Here is a 21,253-nt window from a genome sequence, read left to right on the forward strand (position 1 = left end):
TGCTGGATTAACTGAGGTCTGTAAACAATGGAAGTGTTCTGGTCGTCATCGAGACCCCTCCTCCTTTGCAGATGTCTCACTTCCACCTGAGAAGAAACATTGAGGAGTTCAGCTTCAGTCGACAAACCGGTGAACCAGGAAAGTTTGGACACTGTGGACGTCTCAGTGCGGGACACCTTTTCTGCCCGAATTTTGAGGAATGAAAGTTTTGATGTATTATTTTTGTGGAGGCAGCCACTTCCTGTCACCAGGTGTGTGCAGCCTCGCCAGCCATGTTTAAATTGACCTATAACGTCAAATAATGTCTGGAAGTAATTTCTAAACGTTCTCGTAGATGAAAAAAAACAGCTTTCTGTAGAGTTTCAGCTAAACTTCCAAATATTCTTCAAAAACAAGCTGAACGACGTCCAAAGATATAAAAAAAAAAGATAGTTTTTCACCGTTTTCTGTTCAAACTGTATGTTTTCACTCTGCGTCTCGTTTCCAGAGTCGAAGAACAAACGTAACCAAAAGAAATACCCACTTTCACATTTTGTATTTCAGATAAACAAAAAAGCAGAAGTGAATATATATTTTCATATATTGTAACACAAAGAGCTCCACGTGTCAGGATGAGTTTAAAATAGCCAAATAACTGAATGATAAACTTTGACCAAAAGCTCCATAATATCTTTGGAATATTACCTCAGTTCTTTGTGTTTTGAGCCGCAGACCGTCTGTGTGTTCAGTTTGGTTGTCTTTACAGCCTCTGTTTCTGATACTGATACTGACAGTGTACTCTGAGACCCCGAGAGCCTGAGACCATCGGGACATGTCGAGTTCTGTTGAATCCCATTGAGCAGTTCACTTTGGGGTCAAAGGTGAAACGTCACTGTCGGGTCAGAGTGTTTCTATAGATATAAAAAAACAAACTAAAATGTTTATAAAAATAATGTTGGCTGTTCTTTTTCTAGAACTTTCTTATTTCAGTTCTTATTTTTCCGTTGCTGCCGTTTTGGTGGTGGAGAGGAAATTCTGCCAAAATGATAACTTTTGAAGAAGAGAATTCCGTTTTTTACTATTATTGCTAATAATATTATGATTATTACCATTTTACCTAATTTTTCTGTTGTTTGACATTTACTGATTCTTTTTGTTAGTTGAATGATTTGAAAATTGTAAATTTGAGAAATGTTGTGTTTTCAGTTGAAGGTCCAGTCACGAATTAGCCATATTTAATAATAAGCCATACATGTGATTTGTAAGCCATATTCTACACAGATGCCCAGTGATATTTTATGTAAAACCTGATTATTTGTTTGAATTCAGACTTCCTCCACTTGTTGTCACAATTTAGAAATTTAAAATGTAGAGATTGTAGAGACTGAATGCTAGAACCAATGAGAAAAGTGATGCTTTAATGTTTCTGATTTCCTTTCTCTCAAACCCTTTTATTTTCATTAATGTGTCATTTAAAAATTGAAAAGCATCCCAAAGCTTTAAAATGCTTTTTAAACTGAACAGATGATACAGGAAATTAAAAAAGAGTTCAACCTGAACAATTAAGTTTTTGTACAAAGTTTGGTTGTTAACATCCTCAAAGTACCAAACTTCATGTTGTCGAGTTTCAGTATGTGAACTCCTCTTTTGTGATTTCCGAATGTTTCACCGTCTGTTATCGTTCTGATGTTTCGACACATGAAAACCAAATAAAACTGAATTGGGTTAGAAAACAGGCATCTTGTTATTTATTGATTCATCAAATGTTTTGAGATTCCCCTTCTCTGTCAAACAACTACATTAAATCTTAAAGCTTAAAATGAAAAGTTTGTGTTCAAAAATGTTTCTGAAGTTCAGTTTTTTTCCACAAAACTTCAGCGGTGATAAAAAAAACAACAACAGCTAATTGACAAATCATTTTCTTTGTGTCACATTTTACTTTATATTTAATTCAATTTTTAATTATTTTTGTTTTTTAAATGGTTTAAAGGCGCAATGAATGTATCCTGAATTTCCGTTTAATACATTGAGATAATGAGCTTACATTATCAACAGAATGTGAAGAGGTTACAGTGTTGACATTCGGTCAAAGACAGTGATACTGACTTACTGACATGAGTATGCTAACCAGCTAGCCCAACCTATCCCATCTTGTAATTCCACTTAACACCTGGTGAGGCGATAGTGAGTCAACATAAGAGGACCAAGAAGTAGAGTTGCACAGTAATACGTCCAAGGTCTGCAAAACTGTTGTTGCTGTTCAACAGATTCATTTTCATTTGCTAAAATGATTCAATATGGAAATAAAATCAATAATTTAATCAATAAAAACAGTTTTCTTGCTGCAGACTCCACATGTAAAACTAAACTTAACTCCTTCCAACAGAATCATGAGAAGACGCTACTGTTAAAGCTGCAGGAAGTGATTTTTGTCCACCAGGGGCCCAGACGGAATCCAGAACCAGCTGCCAGACTGGGAGTCGTGATCCACCTTCATCTTATCCAGTTCAGGTTTACACAGAATGTGAAATCCTTGGATCGGTTGGTATTAGTCGGCTGCCTGGTTGTTGGCATGGTCCCTGTCATGGTCCCCGTTGTGAGGACCTTTCCCTGCGGACTGTCGGTCCGGAGATCGCGGCGAGGCGTTGCTCTTCTTCGTCCTGCGGCAACAGGCGACGAGGTCGGCCCTGAAGGAGGGCGTGTAGAAGCCGTAGATGACGGGGTCACAGCAGGTGTTCAGGTTCCCGAACACAAAAAGGCCGTGGTGCACGTACTCGGGTGTGATGTGCAGCATGTCAGGCTGGAACCAGTACCAGATTCCCAGCAGGTAGTACGGGGTCCAGCACACGACAAAGGACAGCACGATGACCACCGTCATCTTCAGAGTCTTCATCCGAGCCTTGGGGATGATGTCAGTGCCGCTGCGACGCAGGTATGACTCACCTGCTGAGAGAGGGCGGGACTACGTTCATTTACAGCTATCTTACAGGATGTTGTACAACTGTTTGACAGGTGTGTTACAGGTACCTTTGTCTCTCAGGTGCTGCAGGTGAATGTGCAGCAGGATGCGGCTGTAGCAGCAGCTCATCACCAGCAGGGGGACGATGTACAGCGTGGTGAAGTGGAACATGTTGTAAACGGTTTCCTGCCAACGGTGGCTGAAGCTGCCGTGAGTCGCACACTGAGTGAAGTCCACGGCCTCCGCTTTTATCGCCCGGAAGATGAACAGCTGGAGAGGGAGACAGATGGAGGAGTCTCACGTAATACGTAGAATCTAAATGTTATAGTCAGGTAGCAACCTGACTATAACATTTAGATTCTACGTATTACGTTTCCAATTAAGTTGTAGTGAGAAACATTGTCTGTATTTTGAGAGGTTGGACATTATCTCATATGTTGCCTTCAAAACATGTTTGCTGTTGCAGATTAATATTACAGAAACGTAAAGATCACATGTAATTTCTTCAGAAACACATGTTCACCTGCAGCATAATGTTAATATGTTCATAAACTGTGTTTCCACAGTTAAATTCAGTGAAACAGTTTGTTTTAGTCGTGTTTTCCAGCTAAGCGTTGTTTGCATTCCTTATCCAAACCAAGGGGAGCAGTTAGCCTGAGCTAACAGCAGGAGGTTTCACACATTTAATCTCCATCAGAAACCAGAACATTCCTGCAGGGATTTCACGTTCATTCACCTGACGGAGGACCTTTCACCAGGATCGCAGAGAAGGAAGCCTTTATAACAATAATGATCATTTTTCTTTATCATGTGAAGATGAACTTCAGCTGAACACTCCATCATAAGGAATCTCTTTTATAATCAGAGTCTCTTCACCTTCAGTTCATCCTTCAGTGTTAGCTCGGGAGATTATCATATCATAAATATTAATATAGAATATTAATATTAAAGCTGAGAGGAAGAAAAGCAGCAGCAGATGAAGATATGCTTCATCCGCTGAAACAGTTCACATGTTTTATTTACATGTCAAATAGAATGAAAGGAATCTTCCACTTCATGGATATCCCCACAGTATGACTGGTAGGATGCTGTTGAACTTGGAGGTTGAATTTGTTTTCCTCCATCATTATTGAAACACAACGTAACTGGGCTCTAAATGTTGAGTTATTCCTCTGCAGTAGTTAGAGTGAAGAGGCTGGGATTGTTACAGTGGTCAGATCTCACTCATGTGTTACCTGTGGCCCTCATGTTACCTGTGGTGATGCGAGCACCAGGCTGAGGCCCCAGGCCAGCAGCAGCATGCGGCGGTTCCTGTGGTGTGCACTCAGAGCATCCAGCGGGTGCAGGATGGCGTGCTGGCGGTCCAGGCTGATGACGACCAGAATGAAGGCGGAGGCGTGCATGGCGAACAGCTTCAGGAAGCACAGCAGCTTACAGAGTGCGTCCCCTCCGTACCACTGCACCGTCATGTTCCACACCGCGTCCAAGGGCATCACCACGAACGTCATCATCAGGTCGGCCGACGCCAGGCTCAACATCAGCGGCCGCAGGTGAGACGCCAGCTGCCGGCCACGCCCACACCACACGCTGGCCAATAGGGCGAGGTTACTGCAGGCAGCGAACAGGAAGAGGACAAAGGTGGCTCCGACACGGAACTGAGCTGCCCGGGTGAAGCTGGGAGCCTCCCAGTCTGGAGGGGGGAATTGGGAGGTGTTGGGAGGGGGCGGGGCCACAGAGTTGGTGGGTGGAGCCAGTGATGACAGCTTCACGATGGACCAGTTACCCGCCATTCTGCAGAGAAGAAGAACAAGGTTGTGATTCCAACCTCTTTGGCATTGAAGCTTTAATTGGAGAATCTGGAGCTTCTTTGATCCCATTTACAACAGATTTATCCAGATATCATTTAATCCGGATTACAACTACACCTGCTATTACAGGTTTTTGTAATTCCTCGTAAAGTGAACATTCTTGTGTCGTGACCCTCAAACGTATTGTGCGTCTCCCCCGGTGGACCAGACCCCACCCGTTGCGAACCACTAAACTAAACTGTCAGCAACTGACTCCAGTTGTTCCTGTTTGATTGAAACAGAATCAGCTGCTGAGCTCTGATTGGACGCCAGCGGGCTATACCTGTCTGTCTACCTGGTTATCTACCAACCAACGGTCCATCAGCTCTTATTGTGACAGAGACTTCCTGTCTGTCTGTGCTGATTAAAGATCAGAGATTAGAGCCTCGTTAAACAACCTGAGTGGTTACCGTGGCAACTGATTCAAACTGACCAGTGTTTCACCTGTTCAGAGCTCGTTGACACAGTGATCGACTGTCTCCATAATGATTTCACTGACAACACACACACACACACACACACAGACACACACACACACACACACACACACACAGACACACACACACACACACACACACACACACACACACACACACACACACACACACACACACACACACACAGCTCCAAAAATAACTGCAGGGAGCTCTGTGCTGTAACCCGACCTGTGTGTGTGTGTGTGTGTTGTCGTCAATGAAATCAATATGAAAATAATTCTTTCACAAAAGAAATTAAACAGAGAATGTATCCACAAAACTAACTCTGTTTATTAAATTAATAACCCAAATAAGGTAAAGAGATACAATCTATAATCAGCTGAAATAATACTTTTACTTGAAGGAAACATGCAGCATGTTTGACAATAATTCACAATATTATCTATAAATAAATCAGTCTGGTGAGTTTCTGTTTCCTGTCTTCTGGTTATTGATTACAGATCACCAAACTGTTCAGGTTCTGTTCTGTTTGTCATTGAGGCTTTTATTGTGAAAAAAGTATGTGTCTTTACCTGATCAGCAGCGCTGGATGTTTCTGCTCCTCTGGTTGGATTCCTTTGTTCTCCTCCCCATGTTCTCCATTCAGGAACTCACCTAGAACCCCGAAGAACCCAGGTCTGATGAAGAGAACCTAATCAGCATCAGTTCAGTTTCTGTCGACTGCAGCAGCTTCTGTAAACTGCGGAGGGAAGCCTTCAGGCTGCAGTGCAGGGAGGAGGAGCTCACATGTGGCTGAGTGTGTGTGTGTGTGTGTGTGTGTGTGTGTGTGTGTGTGTTTGTGTGTGTGTGTGTGTGTGTGTGTGTGTGTGTGTGTGCATTTCTGCTGCTGATCCAGGTTCAGTTTTCACCTTGGAAAATCCTTCTGTTACTGATATAGAGATCTGCTGAGGTGATGATGACGTCATCATCTCATTAATATTGCATCATCATTATCCTCTTCATTATCCTCACCATCATCAAAATCTTTTGTGTGTGTATCCGTGTGTTTGTGTGTATGTGTGTTTGCATGTCTGTGTATGTGTGTTTGCGTGTGTTTGTGTGTGTGTGTGTGTGTGTGTGTGTGTGTGTGTGTGTGTGTGTGTGTGTGTGTGTGTGTGTGTGTGTGTGTGTGTGTGTATGCAGCATCACAGCGGGGCAAGTGGAGCCACAATATGGTGCTGCCATCTTCAGGCCAGTTGGTTGTCGTGGGTCAGGATCATAAGAGCCTTCCAGGGCAAACCTGAACCAGCCACTATAAGCAGGAGCTTGATTGAAAGCCACTAAGTTCTACTTTTGGAGATGCTAAAGACAAGTAACCCTGCATTCTGAGAGAGCAGTGCTCTGGTAGGATAGCAGGGTTTAATGAGCTCTTTAGGACATGGTTCTGACGACGAGTTCTCAGATATTTAAGTACAAATATAAATACATCCAAATGTTTTTTTAAAAATACAGATAGCATCTAACAGGATTTAACTCTTTCTATGACGTCCTGTAAAGTCTTTGAAGGCTGCTCGAAACTGTAAAACAAAATAAACTAATAAATTATCTAAAAAGTAATCGAAATCAAGATCTCGCTTTTCAAAAACCTTAAAGTTGTCGAAGATGTTTATTTTCTTCTTCTTCTTACTTTATACTGAGCCTTATTACACTAAATTATCAAAGTCAGTCCTGTGCACTCTAAAAATCTGAATACCACCCGTAATCATATCATCCCTAATATCCAGCCTATTTGATATATTTGATGTGATTGTGGAAGAATCTGTATTAACTTTCTATAATTAATAAAAAAACATGTTCCACTGTTTTCATAAAGACAACAATGTCCACAACAAACCTATTGCATGTTTACTCATAACCGTTAGTGTAATGACAGAGGGGAAAAGATTTGGACCACAATCCAACGCGAGAACGTAACAGCCAATGGGAGGAGGGCATTCGTCCAATCGGAGGGCGGCGGGAGCTTTCAAACTTTAACCAGGAAGCAGCTCCGAGCAGCGGTCGGTTACACACGGAGCCGAGTTTTACATGTCTTCACGGTTTGAATTTAAACCGGAGGTATTTTTTTTACATAAAAAGTGAACTCACCGAGAAGAAACGTAAAGAGTTGTTAGACCCGCTGTAGGACGGAGACACGGAGCCAACATGGCGGATTCATCCGGACGCTGTGAGTGTTCTTTCTAAACTTCTTCGTGTTTGTTTCACTGACGTTTTTATTGAGTTATTATTAACTGTGACGCATGCTGTTAATATCTTCTAGCTGCTGGTTTAACCTGTTAACGTTTCCATCACGTGTTTACTGGACTAAACCAAAGGAAACGCCAGAGAAACCATACAGTGGTTTGTTTATTGTTAATGTACAAAAAACGATTAGATCTTTAGCACAAGTAGTTATTTACCAGGTGACGTAAGAACAGTTCATGATTACAATTATTCATTTACTGTTTTTATTAGATTATATTCATATCACTTCAGATTATTAGTAACAGAGCTTCAACTATGGGTCATTGTTTTCTTGATAGTGTTTTATATGGTTAATCTGAAGAAACAGGAAGATGTTTTGTCGTCTGTCTCTCTGACATGTTGAGGTTTTATACAGAAGTTTAGCGTGAAATAAAGTTAGCACTGGATGATGGCAAAAAAATGAATCCAAAATAATCACAATTCATGATATTTTCCCAAAATCACTGCACTTGGATTTTTTTTAGGAGGCTAATATTTTTGATGCATGACAGACAGGACATTTTAACTAACGTAGTCATAAATTAGGAGAAAATGTGTTTTTTTTCTGATGTTACGCCTGATGATGCTGATTCTGCATTGTTTTTTATACTGGTATGTCAAGCTGTGTGATGATGCAACATATACAAAATCATCAGCTGGGATTGTTTTACAAATCTGGCTCCTCTTGTCGGTTAGATTTTTTTTTTTTAGTAACTTTTTATTTTACACAATAAAATTAAATGGAGTTTCCACTATGAATAGCATTAAAATACTCATTACAACCATGGCTGAATCAACCTTTAGAAATAGATTGGAGAATTATGAAAAACAACTCATTTTACCACACTGAACATTATGAAATTGATATTGTATGTTTCTATAACCCAGATGAGCGTCTGACAGCAGAGCAGATGGATGAACAGAGAGTCCAGAATGTGGCCTATCAGTACCTCTGCAGGCTGGAGGAGGCTAAGAGGTCAGTACCTTTGTACATCTTTTTCTTTTTGTTCTCCTTCTTTGTCTTCTTTTTCTTCTGCTTAATCTTCTTGTCCTTTTGGTTCATCTTTATTATTCTGCTTGTCCTCCTTGTTGTTCTTTTTGTTCTTTTTTACTTCTGCTTCTCCTTGTTCTATTTATTTAGTTTTATTTTATTTTGTTCTATTTTATTTGTCTCATGAAAGCATGTAAAATTCCTTGTATGTGTTCATACCTACCTGGCCAATAAAGCTGATCCTGTGTGACATCACTCTGTGCCAGGTGGATGGAGGCATGTCTGGGGGAAGTACTTCCCGCTCCCACTGAGCTCGAGGAGGCGCTGAGGAACGGAGTCGTTCTCGCAAAACTGGGTCATCGATTCGCTTCTAAAGCCGTCGCTCTGAAAAAGATCTACGACCCAGACCAGCTCCGATACCAGGTCTCGCATACACACAATACCACACACAGTGAGACACACACACAGAACCTGTTATTAATCAGATGTTGTTGATCTGATCAGGCGGTGGGTCTTCAGTTCCGTCACACTGACAACATCAACCACTGGAGGAACGCCATGATGTCACTTGGACTACCGGCGGTCAGTGAGCAGCCTAAAATGAACTGATCAGAATATTGAACAGATCAGTAACCAACTGTTGTTTTTAGATCTTCTACCCAGAAACTACAGACGTGTACGACAAGAAGAACATGCCGAGAGCTGTTTACTGTATCCACGCACTCAGGTGAGACCACCTGTCTGAGTCTACACCTGGCTGTCTCCATCTCTATAGCCTCTTTCATGCTGCCCTTTTGCTGCAGAATTATCACTCCACGTGTAAGATGTACAGAGATGGACTGGGGAAAGCCTGTAGTCGCTCAGACCACCATTGTATGCATCAACGGGTTGCATATGATGCAAAGTTTAGTATAAACGGTGCAGAAACACTGCAGACACTGATGCACACAAGATGTGTTGAAGATAGATTAACACCCTGTCTCTCTACCTACCTACCTGTCTGTCTGCAGCCTGTACCTGTACAGACTGGGTCTGGCTCCTCAGATCCACAACCTCGATGGAAAAGTCAAGTTCACAGGTGACTATGACCCAACCTGGCAGACAGACACACTTTATTTGGTTTTGGCAGTTTATTTGGTTTTGTTCTTCAAAATTGTGAAAGAGAAATGTCTGAGTTAAGTGAATTTTATCAATAATTTTTATTCATGTCAAGGTTTTAATGAAAATACTATTGGCTGATATACATAATGATTAACATTTCTCTATGTGTGTGTTTAGATGAGGAGATCAACAACATGAAGTTGGAGTTGGATAAATACGGAATCCAGATGCCGGCCTTCAACAAGATCGGAGGAATCCTGGCCAATGAGCTGTCAGTGGACGAGGCTGCAGGTAGAAAGGGACAAGCTGATTGGCTGTGAGCTTAAAAAGGTTCCAGGAATAAATTACCTCAGAAGTGGCAGCCACTATAAGAGCTGTTTGAATCCTCTAACTGCTTAGGAAAGGTGTTTCACTGCTTCCTTTCATATCTCCTTTAGCCTAGGAAACACCAAAGGAAAGGAGGGAACACCGCCCCACAATTCCTTGCGATAGCAACATTTAAAGTTACGCACAACTCGGCCGTTGATGAAAACATGATATTCCCTATAATATATCCTGCATATTTAACAATTACTTTCATGCAGACATTTAGTATTTGGAATTGTGTTGATAAATGTAAGTGGACAGTGACAACAATTCCATTTAATTTGTATTTATTTATTTTAATCATGTTGCAAATTTAAAAACGAAAAATTTGTACATAAGCAACTAATTACTATATTACTATACTGATAGTAATGTTTGACAGCAACAGGAGGAGGAGCTGCTGAAACTGAAGCCGGTCAGCTGAAGCTATTTATAGAACCAACAACATGGGGAGAAATGGACGATGCGCTTTTGTAGTCCATCGTTGTAGTTTCACCACTGCTTCCCTGCGTCAATAATTAGCTGTAAATCATCTCCTGTTGCTTTATAATGACGTAGCTTAGTGAAAGGGGCAGTCCGATGCTGAGCACTGCGGCCGTCTTTTCCTAAATCCTGATGAGTCCTTCTCATCTATCCTTGACCTTGTGATGTTTTCCCCCGAGGTCGAGGGAAAGTGGTTCGGAAAATACGTTCTTTTTTTGACTTTTCGACTGCCGCCAGTTACCCTGCATCTCCCCCCCCCCCCGCATCAGGCCACGCAGCAGTGATTGCCATTAATGAGGCGGTGGACAGAGGTCAGGTGGAGGTCACAGCGGCGGCTCTGAAGAACCCGAATGCCCTGCTCAGTGACCTACAGGAAGTGCTGATGAGTGTCTATCAGGAAATGCTGCGGCAGGCCAAAGCAAAGAAGAAACAGCAGGCATCCAACAGGGTGAGAGTCAGATCTCGGACCTTTCAGAGGGAAGTCTGGTTGTCCAACCAGAACACTGTCTGAAAGCCAGTTCCCTCTTTTATTTATTATTTAACAGCTGCCGTCTGTGACTGCGTTATGTTGTTGTTAATTGTGTGTCTATCTGTCTCAGTCTGGAGGTACAGAGGACAAGGACATCTATGAAGAGTTTCTGACTCAGAAAGAAATCCAGAACAACATCAAAATTGTCAACGGTGAGTTTCACCGTCAGACATCCGAACGTTCATCAGACCTCTCTACTTTCATTTGAAGCTTTCTAGAAAATAGAACCTTTTAAGTTGACATTGAGGCTTTTTCATAGAATAAAGAATTGATTAGCAAATCAATCGGTTCTGTGTGACTGTTTGATCAGACTGATTAATATTAATACTATTGATGATCTCTCTCTCTCTCTCTCTCTCAGTCCACTCAGCGGTGGAGCAGGTGGACGAAGCTTTGGACTGTGCAGATGAACTCTCTCTCCTCTCAGCTCTGCAGCTGCCATGTTTGGCCATCAGGGGCCTCCATAATGAAAACGGACCCTGGTACCTGGACCAGCTATCGGCAGACCGTCAGCAGAGGGCACTGGTACACACACGCATACTTGTACTCGGAGAGTACTTTGTGTAGTTTATTGTGTTATCACAGACGGGATGAAATCTGAAGACATAAAATTATTATTATTTTTCCCCCCCGATTAACCTCAACACTGCTAACTAATGCTTCCATCTCATTGGCTGGTATTTTGATGATATATATGGAATACGAGTGTCAGACTTAAGACCTAAAACATGTTTAAAGTCTTAAGATACCAGATTTTTATCCGATTGACAAAATAATTTGGTGTGTTAAGATGTAAAGATTTTCTCTCACAACATGTCTAATTTGATCCCGTTTGAACTTTGACCCCAGGATGAGGGTTGTGTTGATCCGCTGGAGCCTGAAAGGCTGCAGGACGGTGTGATCATCGCCAACCAGGAGGCTCAGAGAGCCAAGAACAGTAGGTCATCTGTCCCAGTCCAGTCTAATACTGCTTTAACTCTCCGTTGAATAAGTGTAATTAATGTTTGTGTGTTGTGTGTCAGTGCATGCAGCATTGCAGAGCGTTAACGAAACGCTGCGTCTCGGCGATCCCAGACGCACCGTCAGCTGTCTGATGTCCTCTGAGCTCCAGCTTCCAGAAGTGTTTCCATTTGCTGCAAATCTTTATCACCGAGAGCTTCAGCTGCTGCAGAGACAAACTGCACAGGTACACCTGCATAGACACCTGAGAGGTTTAGTTATATTTATATCAACCAGCAGGGCCAAAGTTCTCATCCTGAACCACAGAATCATTTGGGCACAGACCAGGGACTCGATAGGGCACCAGGGATTCGACAGGACTCTGAGGGGGAGGGGCACAGTCTCTTTAGGGACCAGAGACCAGTTACTCTTTAGGGACCAGGCAGGAACTGAAAATAGTCACTGATAGTTCAGGTCCTCCTAAAGATTCCTGCTCCTCTGCTGGTGAAACACAGTGACAAGTTACCTCAGACTTCATTTAATCAATACATGTAAATCAGGTCAGTGTGTAACAGCAGCATTAACATAATATTTAATCATTTTGTGTGTTTCCTGCGTGTTTTTCCGCCAGTCGGAGCTGCAGCAGGAGGAGCTGTTTGTTGCCGTGGAGATGCTGTCAGCTGTGGCTCTCATCAATCAGGGGATACAGGTGGGGCATCTACAGCAGTTCAGCTCCTCGTTGCTCAGTCCGTCTGCAGCACTCTCTGATGTGGACCCCACCCTGCTGGACAGGTACGACTCTCGGACAGCCATCGGACTATTTAGGTGTTCCCAATGAGAAGATTTAGCGGCCCAAATATCACCAAAGCAGTTGAAATTGATTCACAATCACTCGTGCTGCCTCAATGGACAGATTGATATCCCTGAAGTTTAACCGACATATTTGAGCAGTGTATATAAACTTAACTAAAAGCTAAACAAATGAGTTTGTAACAGGAGGTTGTTGGTGATGTCATCGTCAGGTACTTTGAGTGTCTGGTTGGGATAAAGCAGCAGGTGAGCAGAGAGCTGCTAACATGGAATCAGCTGCAGGAAGGAATCAACTCTGTCAACAACTCGGTGAAGGACGAGCACAAACGTAAGCAGAACACTCTTTCACATATCCACGCTAGGAACCATGTGAGCCCTCTCTGACCCCTCTGTGTGACCTCTGACCTCCAGAGCTGCTATCCATCTGTCTGGTGAACGAGGCAGTGATCAGAGGAGACTCTGAGCAGCTGCTGTCTGCTCTGCTGCTGCCCTGTGGTGTGGAGGAGGTTCTGCCTGCCAACATCCGCAGGTACCTCACCCTGCTGACCAGAAAGAGGCAAAACAAAGCTCAGGTAATCGGGGATTCAAACCAACACCTCAGACACCTTAGCTATGCGCAAAATGCTGATATTAAACCATCAACACTCAGTTAATTTGAATGTCACCCTTTCAATCAGGTGAGCGGAGACCCAGGAGCTGAGCTGTGGGTGGCTGATATCCAGGAAGCAGTGAGCAGAGCCAATCAGCAGAGTCAGAAAGCTCTGAAGTGTAGGTCCCTTATCAGATCATTTATTGATCAAAGCTTCTCCAGATTTTATTTCTTTAACTGATAGCATTTCTTTATTCTGCTCCAGTTAAATACTTGCAGTCACTACTAATTAACAAAGTAAATTGTTTGTAACCTTGATTTTTGTGTGTGTGTGTGTGTGTGTGTGTGTGTGTGTGTGTGTGTGTGTGTGTGTGTGTGTGTGTGTGTGTGTGTGTGTGTGTGTGTGTGTGTGTGTGTGTGTGTGTGTGTGTGTGTGTGTGTGTGTGTGTGTGTGTGTGTGTGTGTGTGTGTGTGTGTGTGTGTGTGTGTGTGTGTGTGTGTGTGTGTGTGTGTGTGTGTGTGTGTGTGTGTGTGTGTGTGTGTGTGTGTGTGTGTGCGCGCGCGCGCTCAGTGTGTCTGTCATTGGCTGCTGTGAATCAGGCTGTGAAGGAGAACAAAGTGAACCAGACTCTTCGTGTTCTGACTTTACCTGAAGTTCAGCTGCAGGGAGTCGTTCAGTCCTGCGCTGCAGTTTATCAGAGGGAGCTCTACAGTCTGATCACAGACAGGGTGCACACAGGTACAACAGACTGTAACTGCTTCATTCAACGTCTTCAGTAGTCTCGGTTTCTGTGTCTTCAGTTTATCTTCCCGTGATCTGACTTCCAAATGAAGATAATGAAGATAATAATGGCTCTGGCCAGGTTTTTCTGTCCTTGGAGGTGCTAATTATTAATTTTGACCATGTGTTCAGGAGACAACAGGAGTCCCTGGGTTCGAGTCCGGTTGGATGACGACTCTTTTTACTACCTCCATCTGAACAGACTGGAGGGAACCTGGGAGAAACCCAGTGGCTTCATACACAACAGCGTGTTCCTCGACCGACACCAGATACAGGTGAGACGCATGTAGGGCCGGAGGGCAGTTTCAAGGTCTCTCGACCAGGTACAGTCCCACCTGAGGACATCAGATCCTTGTTTCTACATGTCAAAGACAACATTTCAGAATGAGAACTGCCTTAGATCGGTCTGCAGCAGCGACGCCATGTCTCCCCCCCAATAGGAAGTAGTCAACTGTGTTTCGAGCTCGCACAGTCGCAGCGCCCTGTGGAGGAGCAGAGATGCCCTCATCATTCGTCTGCAGGCATTCAGTCGAGGGTTCCTGCTCAGACAGAAGGTGGAGGCTCGACGACGTTACCTGTCCAGTCAGACACCCGCTGTCATCGTCATCCAGGTGAGGTCAAACACCTGTAGATATTTATATATGAAGATAGTGAGATAGTTTATTTTTAACTGGATTATACTGGTGTATACTGAACACTTATCTTCCTGTCTGTTTTCAGTCTCACTGGAGGAGGTTTGTCCAGCAGGGGGCGTACAGAGATCGGCTGCAGTTTCTCTGCATGAACTGGAGAGCTGTTGTCAAGGTAACGCCCAAATCATCGTAACTAATAAAGACCTGGGGTGTATTCAAGAAAGCAGGTTTTGTTTGTTAACCCTGAGAAGAGGGATACTTTGGGTCAACTCAGACTTCAGGGTTCAGAGTTTGTTCAACCTGCTTTCTGGAATACACCCCTGATCAGCATGGCCGACGGCTTATCCATATTATTCTTTAATTATTGTTTAGCATATGAAATGTCAAAAAAGGGATTTCCTGGCTCTAAATAAGACAAAGCTGGTACCACCCTGTCTGGTGGCTTAGCCTTGACATCTGTGTAAAAAATGATAAACTTTATTTTGATGCTTTTTGATGACAATAAACATGATTGATTAACAGATCCAGTCCTTTGTAAAGATGTGGTTGGTGAGGAGAAAATATCGGGCTCGACTGCGTTTCTTCAGATATCATGTGAGTCATCCTGATCCCAGATCAGGCACAACTTGCGATACTGTCACTGTAATTCAGGACATTTTTCTCCCCCCTGAATACTCCTGAGTGTCCAGTAACTTTGTGTCCACAGGTGGGCGCTGTCATAAAGATCCAGGCTTTCTTCAGAGCCAACAGAGCGCGAGGGGAGTACAGGATGTTGGGTAAGTTTACTAACGAGGCACTGCCTGTGATTGGTCTAACAGTGGGTGTCATGAAACCTTATTCATTTTAAGTTTCCAGCTTGTAGAGATCAATGTCATTATTAAGCCCCTCTCTCACCTGTCTCACAGTGCACTCGGCCACGCCCCCACTGTCTGTGGTGAGGAAGTTTGTACACCTGCTCGACCTGGGCGATGCTGACATCAGAGAGGAGGCCGAGCAGCTGCGTCTGAGGGAGGAGGTGGTGAGAAGTATCCGCTTCAACCGACAGCTGGAGGCAGACCTGGACCTGATGGACCTGAAGATTGGCCTGCTGGTCCGAAACAAAGCCACACTGCAGGTAACGCGTAACTCACAACTCGCTGCATAACATGTAAATCGCTTAACGCGGAACTAGCTACACACTGCAGGTCACTCGCTTCTAAAGAGGTCATTCTTCGCCAGATGACAAACCCTTCCCCAGTCTGCCTCATTAGGGTTTGTGTCCTCGTTAGCGCTAATGAGCCGCTCCCTTTTAAAGGAAGTGGTGTCCCACTGTAAGAAGCTGACGAAGAAGAACAAGGAGCAGCTTTCGGACATGATGGACGTGGGCAGAAGTAAAGGGCTAAAGGCTCTGAGCAGAGAGAGGAGGGATAAATTGGAGGCTTACCAACATCTGTTCTACCTGATGCAGGTGAGTCACACGAACACCTGTCGTACCTGCTGCAGGTCAGACACACACCTGTTGTATCTGGACATATTAACCCCGTGTCTCCCGTCGCTCCAGACTCAGCCTCTGTACCTGGCTCAGCTGATCTTCCTGATGCCTCAGAGTCGCTCCAACTCCTTCATGGAGATGTTGGTATTCAGTCTGTTTAACTACGGCTCCGACTGCAGAGACGCCTTCCTGCTGCTGCAACTCTTTACTGAGGCGCTGCGATACGAGATCAGGTGATACACAATAGACACACATTAACACACACACACACACCGTGAGCCCCTGTCACTGTGTCTTAACCTGTATCCGTGTCATCAGACTGAAGGTGGAGAAACCTCAGGACGTGGTCACAGGTAACCCCACCGTCATCAAGATGTTGGTGAACTTTTACCGTCACGCTCGCGGTCAGAACGCCCTGCGAGAGTACCTGGGTCCAGCTCTGCAGGACATCCTGCTGGACCGGACCCTCAGCATCAGGACAGACCCACTGGACGTCTATAAGACCTGGATCAACCAAACGGAGACCCAGACCGGACACAAGAGGTTTGAAGAGAGGCTGCACACTTATTCACCTGCAGGACTGTAGATGTAACGGTCTATGGGAAGCCGTATGGGTCACAGTTCACCTGCTCGTGTTCCCGACATCATCGCACGTATGATTATAGCGGTCGTCATAGCGACTAGGTGTAGTCCATGATAAAGCTTTCCCTCCCTGTCTCACCCGTTTGTGTTCCTGCAGCTCTCTGCCATACGAGGTCTCGCCTGCAGACGCTCTGAGTCACCCTGAAGTCCAGAGACGCATCGACGTCGCCATCATCAACCTGAAGAACCTGACGGACAGAGTCCTCAAGGCCATCACCTCAAACCTCCACAAACTGCCGTAGGTCTCCACCTGTCCACCTCCACCGGTTCACTTCCGCAGACATCCCATTCATGTTGTGTGTTGTGTGTTTGTTTGTTGTAGTTATGGTTTACGTTACACGGCGAAGGTTCTCAGGGACGCTCTGAGGGCAAAGTTCCCTGAAGTCAGTGACGAAGAACTCTACAAGGTAAGATCCAGGATTGATAAAACCTGGTATATTGTGACCTTTGGAAATGATTCCATATATATGGTGTAAACTGGTTTATAAATAATATGTTTCATATATATATATATATATAGATTGTTGGCAACCTGGTCTACTATCGCTACATGAACCCAGCCATCGTGGCTCCGGATGGTTTCGACGTGGTGGACCAGTCCGCCGGCTCCACCCTGCAGCCAGAGCAGCGTCACATCCTGGGCTCCATCGCCCGAATGCTGCAGCACGCCGCCGCCAATAAGCACTTCCACGGAGACGGCTACCACGTCAGAGCTCTGAACCAGTACATCAGCCAGACCCACAACAAGTTCAGGTCAGAGTCTTGATGGCGCCTCCTGAGATCTGCATTTACAACCTGCACAGAAGACGGACTGTATTTACTTCCACCTAAATTCAACTTAGAACATTAAACTTAAACTGGAACGTTTGTTCTCGACAGAGCTGTTTTCTTTTTTTCTTTTTTTTTGTGAGGAGAAGAAACATCCTGTTTGTGTTTGACAGGAAGTTCCTGTTATCTGTTTGCGATGTTCCTGAACCAGAAGACAGATTCAATATGGATGAATACTCAGAGCTGCTCATCGTCAACAAACCTGTCATCTACATCTCCATCAGTGAGCTAATCAACATGCACCAGGTCTGCATAGATTCTTCACCTGGTCCGAGTCTAAACCTGGACCTAAACGTGCATCCTTACCCTGTGTGTTATTCTGTTCAGTTGTTGTTGGAGCAGCAGGAGGTTTTGTGTCCGGACCCCTCAGACCCCCTCAGACTGCTACTGAAGGACCTTGGATCGGTCCCTACCCTGCAGGAACTCATTGGTACTACAACCAATACCACCACACATTTTCAGTTGTGCATAGAATCCTGAGTGGACAAGAGAAGTCTGGATATATAGCACAAACCAGTTTGTGTCAGTAAACCAGGACCTAGTGTCTGTGAACCAGGATCTAACGTCTGTGCTTTCTGCTCTTCAGGGGAGTCTTCGGCAGATCCAGGATCGGAGTCTCACAGCGGCAAGATGGAGGTTTCTCTGACTCTCACCAACAAGTTTGACATCTTCAACGAGTCCAACGACACACCGGACGCCAGAGGACTGCTGGTCAGGTAACTTAGCATGTTAGCCTGCTAGCTTCACCTGCTCAGGTGACTTAGCATGTTAGCCTGCTAGCTTCACCTGCTCAGGTGACTTAGCATGTTTGCCTGTTAGCTTCACCTGCTCAGGTGACTTAGCATGTTTGCCTGCTAGCTTCACCTGCTCAGGTGACTTAGGATGTGTGCTTCTATACTCGGCGGTGTACTTCTATACTCATAAATATTAATTTAATTTTTTTTTAGCACAAAGCAGCTGATCATTGACGTCATCAGGACTCAGTCAGGTGACTCTCTGAGTGACATCCTGAGAGGGTCTGTGTCACATAACCAGGTACACACAAACACACACAAACAGACAGGTACAGTTGAGCTTCAGAGGAACTTTAGTCATCTCTTCTTCACCTCCACAGGAAGCGTGTCATGATTGGCTGATCCAGCGGCGTGCTCTGCAGGACGCTCGCACTCCGGAGAAGATGAAGAGGAACCAGTCACTGGTCGCCAACGGTAACCTGAGTCTAGAGGAGAAGAAGAGGAAGATTCTGAGGTGTCTTCGTCGTCTGGAGGGGCTCGGAGTCCTGAGGCCATCTCAGGCTGAAAACCAGATCCTGCAGATGATCGCCAAGGTGACCAAACACGCATTTGACACTGCACTCGCTCGTTTCCACAGCGAAACACCCACTAAATGTGAAGTAGATCAGATGAGCGGCTCTCGGGATAGGAGAGGAACACACAGACAAACAGATTCCATGTTTCTCAGTGATATAATGCTGTAACATTCAACACATATAGGACATCCGTCAGCAGCGTCTGCACCGTCAGCGTCGGGGGGCGGAGCTGCAGAAACTCCGTCAGACTCTCAGCAGCCTGCAGACAAAGAGCAGCTTCCACAGTGAGCAGGTGGACTACTACAGACATTACATCACTTCCTGTCTGGACAACCTGACCACCAAAAGGTATACACACACACACAGTCAGATGATGATCATCATTGTTATTATTATCGTTATATCATTATTATTATCATTACAGGTATTCATATTATTGTGGTTCGCGGTGAAGCTCAAAACCCTCGATGGACCATTTAAACATGACTGAGCATCATTCCATCAACTTCATCAATCGGATCAAGTTTACTGTTTTTATGTGTTCAACACGTCACGTACACATGTCACAGGTGAAATGTTGAAATATGACTGGTTGTGTTTTGCAGTAAATCGACCAATAAGAAGACAGCAGAGGGCAAAGGGAAGAAAAAGCTTCCTGCTCTGAGCTACACCGCCAGCCGACTGCAGGAGAAGGGAGTTCTGCTGGAGATCCAAGACCTGCCGGCTACACAGTGAGACTACAAAGCTACATCACACGTTTGCTTGGTCATAATCGTAAACAACATTTAGCACATGTCAAGACAGGTGAACTGAACACAACCAAACTCTTCCAGGTTTAAGAACGTCGTCTTCGACATCGTGCCTGGGCCTGAAAAAGGAAGTTTCAGCGTCAAAGCAAGATTCCTGGGCGTCGAGATGGAAGAGTTCCTGCTCAAATACCAGGTAAAGAAACTGGCTAAATACTGGATTAAAGCCTGCTAAATATTGAGCTATAGCAGGCTAAACACAACATTAAATACCAGATACAAACCAAGCTAAACACTTCACTCAAGCAGGCTAAACACGAAGCCGTGTGTTACAGGACCTGCTGCAGCTGCAGTATGAAGGCGTGGCGGTGATGAAGATGTTCGACAAGGCGAAGGTCAACGTAAACCTGCTCATCTTCCTCCTCAACAAGAAGTTCTTCAAGAAATGATCCAAGTGATGTTCTTACTTCACACTCCTATCTCTAAATATACATTTTTTTTTATGTTAATGCTACATTATTGCCAAAGCTCAGTTTAATATTGTTGTGTCATCATGTTTAAACAAGAGAACAAACACAGGTTCATTGTTGGACATCTTCTATACACTCCTATCTGTTTTAATGTCTCACTACATTGTCTGTTTCTATATCTCATATCAAAAGTGAAGCATCCTCACTTCACTCCCGTCTTTGTCACTATCTCACTTTAAAGGTGAACTTCTGAACTACATTTTATTCTCACTAGAGCGAGACATATTCTCTACTATCCAGTCACCTTTTTTATGTCACTAATACCAGAAATATATTATAGTGAAAGGGAAAGCGGACATTTTTATGTGTACCGTTGCCGACTCTCATCACTTTTTTCTTGATGGAGTCATTTTTGTTGTTACAAATCCAAATATAAGAAGCAATAACAAACGAAATATCACTAATAATGTAAAACTATGAAAGTTACTCTCTTTTTTTAAGGATTTTGGTTCTTTGAGGCCGTGAATCACAGTATTGATCAGATGAATTAAGGCACCACCAGGACTCCGTAGAGAAGGCCAGAGTTCACTGCTCAACGTAGTTTTAGCTGCTCTGATACCCGACTAATGACTGATCCATAACTGTAAATATTTTCTGTCACTTTCTGTTTTCTGTCAGTTTTTTTCTATTCGTCAAATTTTGAAAGGGAACTTTTAAATATGTTATGTTTTTACCCCATTAAATATTCGAACATCTTCAGCTTTTGTATCTGACTGGAATTGATCGGTTTGTTGATTAAATGGCTGAGATGAGATGAAACTACTGCAAAATCAACCATCGACCTACTTCCCAGTAAAACTGCGAAGGCCTCAGGAGTCCCGTCCATGACGCCGCCTACAGCTGCAATGAAGGCTGAGTACTCTGTGTGAAACCAATTGATTGTCTTCATGACTATTTCAGAAACTGCTGGGGGACTGCGTTGTAATATAGCAGCACTGTGGAATCTATTCATTCTTTGGACTACAGCCATGTGTCCAATCAGCACTGATTGTGTAAGAGAACAAGAATCAGTGCTGAGCCTGAAC

The 21,253-nt window shown here is 44.0% G+C and overlaps 2 protein-coding genes across 2 annotated transcripts; one reads left to right on the forward strand and one right to left on the reverse strand.

The window, feature by feature from the left end:
* Positions 1-2,359: 2,359 nt before the first annotated feature.
* LOC311024144 (gonadotropin-releasing hormone II receptor-like) lies at positions 2,360-5,932 on the reverse strand. The gene is made up of 4 exons (XM_084026425.1): positions 5,795-5,932; positions 4,192-4,729; positions 3,007-3,208; positions 2,360-2,925 (listed from the first exon to the last, which is right to left on the reverse strand). Exons 2-4 carry the CDS (start codon positions 4,726-4,728, stop codon positions 2,528-2,530), a joined length of 1,137 nt encoding a protein of 378 aa, XP_083882551.1. The 5' UTR covers position 4,729; positions 5,795-5,932; the 3' UTR covers positions 2,360-2,527.
* Positions 5,933-7,253: 1,321 nt separating this feature from the next.
* On the forward strand, positions 7,254-20,927 carry iqgap3 (IQ motif containing GTPase activating protein 3). Its single transcript, XM_084026345.1, has 38 exons — positions 7,254-7,425; positions 8,370-8,457; positions 8,739-8,895; positions 8,977-9,054; positions 9,123-9,199; positions 9,483-9,550; positions 9,751-9,864; positions 10,692-10,870; positions 11,022-11,103; positions 11,313-11,476; positions 11,801-11,888; positions 11,974-12,137; positions 12,522-12,682; positions 12,913-13,028; positions 13,112-13,272; positions 13,378-13,468; positions 13,861-14,028; positions 14,203-14,345; positions 14,511-14,681; positions 14,791-14,874; positions 15,225-15,296; positions 15,409-15,478; positions 15,608-15,816; positions 15,997-16,149; positions 16,243-16,406; positions 16,492-16,716; positions 16,913-17,053; positions 17,138-17,222; positions 17,336-17,568; positions 17,757-17,889; positions 17,971-18,073; positions 18,230-18,359; positions 18,591-18,678; positions 18,758-18,970; positions 19,137-19,300; positions 19,558-19,683; positions 19,786-19,894; positions 20,034-20,927. Exons 1-38 carry the CDS (start codon positions 7,404-7,406, stop codon positions 20,145-20,147), a joined length of 4,908 nt encoding a protein of 1,635 aa, XP_083882471.1. The 5' UTR covers positions 7,254-7,403; the 3' UTR covers positions 20,148-20,927.
* Positions 20,928-21,253: the final 326 nt, after the last annotated feature.

Source organism: Eutrigla gurnardus (genome assembly GCF_963514095.1).
Source record: "Eutrigla gurnardus genome assembly, chromosome: 14".
NCBI classification, from domain to species: domain Eukaryota; kingdom Metazoa; phylum Chordata; class Actinopteri; order Perciformes; family Triglidae; genus Eutrigla; species Eutrigla gurnardus.

Coding starts and splice junctions, on each gene's coding strand:
- LOC311024144 (XM_084026425.1), bottom strand. CDS start 4,728: ATGGCGGGTAACTGGTCCATCGTGAAGCTGTCATCACTGGCTCCACCC. Junction 3,209..4,191: donor TGGTGCTCGCATCACCACAG/GTAACATGAGGG, acceptor CTCCCTCTCCAG/CTGTTCATCTTCCGGGCGAT. Junction 2,926..3,006: donor GCAGCACCTGAGAGACAAAG/GTACCTGTAACA, acceptor GCCCTCTCTCAG/CAGGTGAGTCATACCTGCGT.
- iqgap3 (XM_084026345.1), top strand. CDS start 7,404: ATGGCGGATTCATCCGGACGCT. Junction 7,426..8,369: donor GGCGGATTCATCCGGACGCT/GTGAGTGTTCTT, acceptor TCTATAACCCAG/ATGAGCGTCTGACAGCAGAG. Junction 8,896..8,976: donor CAGACCAGCTCCGATACCAG/GTCTCGCATACA, acceptor TGATCTGATCAG/GCGGTGGGTCTTCAGTTCCG.